This window comes from Sinocyclocheilus rhinocerous, unplaced genomic scaffold (assembly GCF_001515625.1).
Source record: "Sinocyclocheilus rhinocerous isolate Xijiao unplaced genomic scaffold, SAMN03320098_v1.1 scaffold114, whole genome shotgun sequence".
Lineage (NCBI taxonomy): Eukaryota > Metazoa > Chordata > Actinopteri > Cypriniformes > Cyprinidae > Sinocyclocheilus > Sinocyclocheilus rhinocerous.
In genome coordinates, this window is record NW_015646344.1 from 142,220 (window position 1) to 148,861 (window position 6,642).

At 34.9% G+C, this 6,642-nt stretch overlaps 1 protein-coding gene and 1 long non-coding RNA gene across 2 annotated transcripts in view; both read left to right on the forward strand.

Annotated features, from left to right (window-relative positions):
• LOC107707308 (uncharacterized) overlaps positions 1-1,468 on the forward strand; it is an 18,274-nt gene extending 16,806 nt beyond the window's left edge. The window contains exons 3-4 of the long non-coding RNA XR_001636239.1: positions 1,103-1,167; positions 1,314-1,468. This is a non-coding gene — a long non-coding RNA (uncharacterized LOC107707308). The remainder of the gene's footprint in view (positions 1-1,102; positions 1,168-1,313) is intronic.
• A 145-nt stretch (positions 1,469-1,613) lies between these two features.
• LOC107707272 (fucolectin-4-like) lies at positions 1,614-4,515 on the forward strand. The gene is made up of 7 exons (XM_016511262.1): positions 1,614-1,645; positions 1,698-1,829; positions 2,175-2,308; positions 2,410-2,442; positions 3,278-3,560; positions 3,720-3,856; positions 4,242-4,515. Exons 1-7 carry the CDS (start codon positions 1,614-1,616, stop codon positions 4,244-4,246), a joined length of 756 nt encoding a protein of 251 aa, XP_016366748.1. The 3' UTR covers positions 4,247-4,515.
• The last annotated feature ends 2,127 nt before the right edge of the window (positions 4,516-6,642 follow it).

The window sequence follows — 6,642 nt, forward strand, 5'->3', positions numbered from 1 at the left end:
TTTCCCGGTTCAGATATCAGGGCTGTTATTGGTCCGTTTACGATCGGATATCTTTATTGGCTACTGAAGTAGTGCTGTCAAAGGTTTGAATATCAATTCAAATTGTGGGGGTACTCAGTAACGAACTATGAATTCAAAGTAACGAAGTAGATTATTTTGCTTAATTTGTACTTAAGTACAAGTAAAAGTACAGCTTTAAAAATGTACTCAAAAAAGTACAAGTACCCGAAAAAACGACTTAATTACAATAACGTGAGTAGTTGTAATTCGTTACCTCCACCACTGGTCTTTTTTAAAAAACATATCCCTATTTTCATTTAAAATCTTTTCTTTATTTTACCGCCACCATCTGTTCCGGAGTGTGGGCTCTATCACGTGCGTTGCGTTCTCTCCTCTTGTCCTCGTTGTTCGCCCCGGCCCCCTCTCATATCCTGATACCTGATTGATCATCATCCAGAAAGCACCCAATCACATTACAAATAAAAAAAAATTGACAGGCCCAACACTTTAGGTTATCTCTGAGCACTTTTTTTTTTTCTCTGAGCACATTTTTATATGGTACATTTTAATCTAACTTTATACAATTTTGTGTCCATCAGTTGTGTGCGCACTCAAGCTCCGAGGATCTCCCGTTCTTGGCTCATTTTGAGTCAGACTTGTGAATTCAGTGAATCATTAACTGGAGTCTCGCTCTGACCAGATCATTTGAATCAGTGTTGACTCCAGAACAGCTGCGAACCGCTCAATCCAATTCGCAAATGAATCGTTCAATGTGATTTGCGAACCAATTTAACAGGCTCATTGAAAAGAATCAGCTTGTTCATGAATCGGACACCGCTATCATGCCTTGTGGTGTGGCGATTTCTCCAGTTCAAAATAACAAGGAACGACATGTTTTTATGAAATATAGTGGAGTAAAAGGTACAATATTATGATGTGGAATGTATTGAAGTAAAAGTTTCCCAAATTAAAAATACTTGAAAATTAAAAGTACACATACTTCAAAATTGTACTTACAGTAACAAAGTAACTATACTTATTTACTATCCACCACTGTTCTCCTCTCCCATTTGTGACAATGTGTTGTTATGTCTTAAATCAGGATGGCCATCCATGTGGTTTTGTTACTAACACTTTTTACTGGGCTGAGTGTCGCTGATTCGAAAGGTATGTTTAGAATAATACAAGTAAAATGCCTGGATTTAAAAACTGATTGATTATTGATTGAGACATTGATATTGATTGATTGATTTGTTTGTATTGCCTCGAAGCCATCTTATCATTTTTTGTCAATTTCATATCATATCGAACAGGGAATCTTGCTCTTAATGCCAGGGTGGTGCAGTCCTCCTTAGGCCACTCACAGGGAGATGCTGAACATGCAGTAGATGGAAACAGAGATGCAAATTACGGGAAGGGCTCATGCACTCACACTAAAGCTGAGTTTAACCCATGGTGGAGAGCTGACCTCGGAAATGTCTCTGATAATTAATTAGATTTTCCTGGTTCAAGTTCTTAATATTATTTAGTTATTTCTAAATAATGGTTATTTCTTAATATTCTCAGAGCATTATTTCGTTCTTTTATCATTTCTGTACATTTATCATTCCACCATGGGACCGTTTTCCTTTTCCCTCCAACTATCGTGAGTGGTATGCTATTCAAAGCGGCATTTAATATTAATTGGGAAACTTCAGATGCACAGGAAATGTCTACAGTATAAGCAAGGTTGCCATCACTAATCGTGTAGACTGTTGCAAAGAGCGACTCAGAGGAGCTCAGATTCGTATTGGTAACAAGCTGGAGAACAACGGAAACAACAATGAGCTGTAAGAAATGTTTCAAATGTTTTTATCATCTTCGGATGTTTATGTTCTGTCTAGTTTGACAAAACGGGAGACAAAATTGTACCTCCTCCAACCACTTAGTCAGCCACTTTCATGGAGATATCCTTTACTTGAACATATTTTTTCATATTGTGATTAGACATTTGTAAGTTTAGACCATTGTTTCTTATAGCAATGCAATATAAAACATGAACAATCATTTGGATTGTGAAGAGTGCTATACAAACTCATTTGATTTCAGTACAGTTTAATTTATTTTTTAGACATGTACATTGTGTTTAGAGGCGTCTGGTTTCCATTTTAACACTGTTCTTTATGTATTTGCAGGGCTGCAACTGTTCTCACTGTTCCTGATGGCACAGTAGTGTTGGAGTTTGAGCCTGTTAACGGCCGATATGTCAACATTTTTTTACCTGGGAACGATGAAATCATCACTCTGTGTGAAGTCGAGGTGTTTGCAGGTGAGGGACAGAGAGAGAAGATGACTGTAGAGAAGAATTGAAATATTTTTTTAATGTTCTTATTAATGTTTTGTTTGTTTGTTTAATTATTTTATTAACAGAAGAGAACAAACCATTGTACATTTGTGTTCCAAGTAAGTGCTCTGCATTACTGTGAATGTTGTCAGTAACACATATAATATTCTTACTGAGCATTTGCTGACCAATAAGGGATAATGCACATCCAGACAGTTGTTATCACAAAATAAACCCCGACAGGATGATTAGAACCCTGGCTTGTTAGACGGCAACTTGCCACAAAAAAATAATAAAAAAAATAATAAAAAAAATTGGACACAAAATTTTGATTTGAGTTTAAATATATTATCAGCTCATTTGTAATAAACGCAAAGCTTCTGTGAAGAACAATAGCTCCTAGTCTCAGCATCAGACGTCACGCCCACAGACCGTTGACTGAACAGCTGATGCATATCGCACACAAAATTGGAAACACTTCAGGAGTTTCGAAGTCGTCATCGGATTGGTTGAATTATACAGGATTTCCAGGAGACTTGTGTGTCGTGTTCTTTAACGTTACGCCTGGTAACAAAGATGCTGTGATTCCAAACCCCCTCATGTTAGAAGAAAGCCGTCGTGTTTACAACTGTGACAATGAGCGCTTATCAGGATCAACTAAACGCTGGATTTTCAAAAGTATGTGAAATATTTAACGTTCTTCAAGAAGGACAGGTATTAGATACCCAGATGAGCGGTCTGTTATACATCATTGCTATTAATGACAGTCATTATTTGGAATTATCAGACCTCAGAATATCAAGACTGACCAATCAGAATCAAGTATCCAAGATAGCCATGTTATAATCATTTGCATTACATAGCTTAGCATTATTTTGCACATTATATTGGGATTATACTTTAGTACATTAAAGTAAAAAAAAAAAGTTATTGTTTATTACTTTATGTTAAAAGGGAATCTTGCTCTTGGAGGCAAAGCTGTTCAGTCTTCCACATACAGTGATTTAGGAGCTGCTCAAAATGCTGTAGATGGCAACAGGCAGTCAAGTTATGCACTCGGCTCATGCAGCGTGACTAACGGGGACATGAACCCCTGGTGGAGAGTTGACTTGTTGGACGTCTACAGGGTAACCAGGGTTAGCATCACTAATCGTGGAGACTGTTGTGAAAAGAGGATCGAGGGTATTCAGATCCGTATCGGCAACAGCCTGGAGAATAACGGCAACAATAATGAGCTGTAAGTGCTGTCTCTCTCTTAATCCTTACATAAATTGTTAGAAAATTAGTAAATAAGATGAAATTACTTTGAATTAATCATTTTAATACAAACTTGCCTTTGACAGAAGTATATCTGATATGCCCCTCTCTTTTTCTCTGTTTCTGTGTGTCTTCACAGGGCTGCAATTGTTGGGCCCATCCCACTTGGAAACACAAAAATATTTGAGTTTAAGCATGTTAAAGGTCGATACGTCAACCTTATTGTGCCTGGACGCAATGAGTACCTCACACTGTGTGAAGTTGAGGTATATTCAGGTAAGTGATAAAAGGAGAGAGACATGGTGTGTAGAAATTTGTATGTGTACATTTACAATACATAAGTGTTCATGCCCTATCGTAATTACTTGGAAAAAGCATTCAGGTCCTCGTAGAACACGTAATTACAACTTGTGAACTGGGAGTTTTCTGAGAGCTAAACTCGTACCACTACCACCTGACCACCTCAGATTCATTAGGCGCTATCTTTAGGCATTGATAGTGCAATAATTCCAAGTCCAAGGGTGTGAACAGCTCCAAGTAGAATGTCATGTGTTGTCATCTCGAAATCACAGTAATTACGGCATGGCGTGAATGCAGTAATATATACTATTATGTCTCTGTTGCCTTAATTAATTTTTTTTTTTTCTGATTTCATTGCCAGATTAAGTGGAACAAGATGATGTCACACCACAGTCCAATGATCCTATAAGCAAATTTAATCAAACTACTGTTTTCTGAACAATACGTGCACATTTTCATTTTACCTATGCACCTTTAATCCTTAAGAGCTCTTTCGGTGCACATTCAGAAAAGGTTTGAATGGTGAAGGTTTAAAGCTTTGAAATTCTTAACTTCAGTTTGCTGCAGGTTGTGTATTTACAGCCCGAACACACCCATCTTTGTTCATCTTTGCTTTCTAAATAAATTACTACAGCATTGCATGTTGTATTGCATTTTTCTGAATCAAAAAATCACTTGGATGCTTACAGTGAGGAGGAAGTATATTTATATGAAGTGTAGCTAAGGTGTGAGTTTAACAACATCCAAAACCAATTTTAATCATATATAATTCTGAAATTCCTGCACACATCTGAAAATAATAATGAAAGTGTTATTCCTTAATACCTGTTTGTGCCACTGTCTGATTATTACTGACATAATAAAACACATTCCCACTTACAGGTTTGACAGAAGACACAGTTGATCGGAGTCTGTCTGTAGAATACCGTACATGCAGGATTAAAACTTAGGTATAAGGAAAACAAATTAAATATCAAAAGTAAATAAAGACTTTAAACAGTAAAAAAGTGCAACAGTTACAAGTAACAGGGTTGCAAATTTAGCCTAAATTAAGCAGTCACTGTCAGGGTTGCAGGAAGGAGTAGTTGAAGAAATAGATCATATTTATTGCAATAGACATTTATCACCTATTTTAGCACTTTCAAATATGGCAATTTATATGACTGAAATAAATTTTTATTCATAAAAATGCACGTGCTTATGTATACTACACAAACATAGTAATTTATATTTATTTACATAAATATATTATGTCATACCTTAAACTCTTATAATCATTATAAATAACACAATTATTAGATGCTTGGATTTAAAGAACTGAATTGGTTTTTAAATTAATCCATTTGTGCCCAAATTTTTCTGAATGGTTTCATGCATATAGTCATGTTAATAGTGTCCTATGTGAAAATGTTCTGCATTTATTTTCCCCAGGTTTTTTTTTTTTTTTTTTTTTTGAAAATCTTTTTTGAATTTTGAATGTGCGGCAACTATAGTTGCCGGTGGGCAAATATGTTGTATGCAACCCTTCAATGTCAAGTTTGAATAGGAGGAGAGCTTTTGGCATCTAACGTAATATAACTGCTTTCAACAGATCAATATTTATTCATAAACAAATTTATCATGCATAAAAGTCGAAGAACATTCGATGCAAACCCAAATAAAGTTGCATCTAGCTTATAATCTCTTGAATATGAAAACACAACAAATCCATTTGTCTTAAAGTGGTGGAACATCGGAAGAACAAAGTGCAGCCATTAAGTTGCCCCAACAGGGTATTGTGTATCAAAAAGTTAAATAAAAATAAATAAAAATAAATAGAATTAAGAAAATATTACATCTATATAATAAAAAAGGTATACATGAAAGAAAATTACACATTTAACTGTTTGGTTACCATCATTCTGCAAAATATCTTCTTTTGTGCTCAACAGAAGAAAGAATCTCATAGATTTGCAACTTGATGATGACACAATGATTACACAATTTCCATTTTTTGGGTGAAATTTCCCTTACGTAAGCAGTTTTAGTATAAGTAGCCTACAAGTAGCCTACAAGGAGTACTGCAGTGAAGGTACAATACGTTTTATACATTTACATAAACATTTGCATACTATACTTTGTGATGTAAATATGTAACATATCACATATTTTATGAATAGGCACATATTGATTAGGTCAAATGGATTAACCCTGACAAAAGTCCTTGATATTCATTAAATTAATTATATTCTTTTAAAAATATATGATCATTTAAATAATTATCCTGTGCAGGCTACACCCATGATTGTTTGTTTATTTATTTACTTATTATTGAACATGCAGGTATTTTCATTCTTAGAGGTGTGTTAGTTAAATGAAAATAAATGAAAAAAAATAAATAGAATGAAGAAAATATTACGTGTATAATAAAAAAGGTATACCTGAAAGTTACGCATTTTTTAGGCCCATAGTATTCAATGGCTGACTGTAGTAGGTGATTTCATATAATAATGTACATGTAAACTCAATACTTGTCTGAATTTCAACATTATATTGGAATCGTAAGCTACTAGACATAAAAAGAATTAGGGTCCTTGACCAATTAGAATGAAACGCATCCAAACTGGATAAAGGAGCCTCAATATTTTGCCCCTTACAAGACATAATGTCATAAAAGGGAGAAAAAGATAATCTACAGCAATTAATCCCATGCGTTAGCTCTTCATTCTTCCTTTTGTGTGACTGACAGAAGTTTGTAAACTGCTGCTGTCACTTGAAAGCTG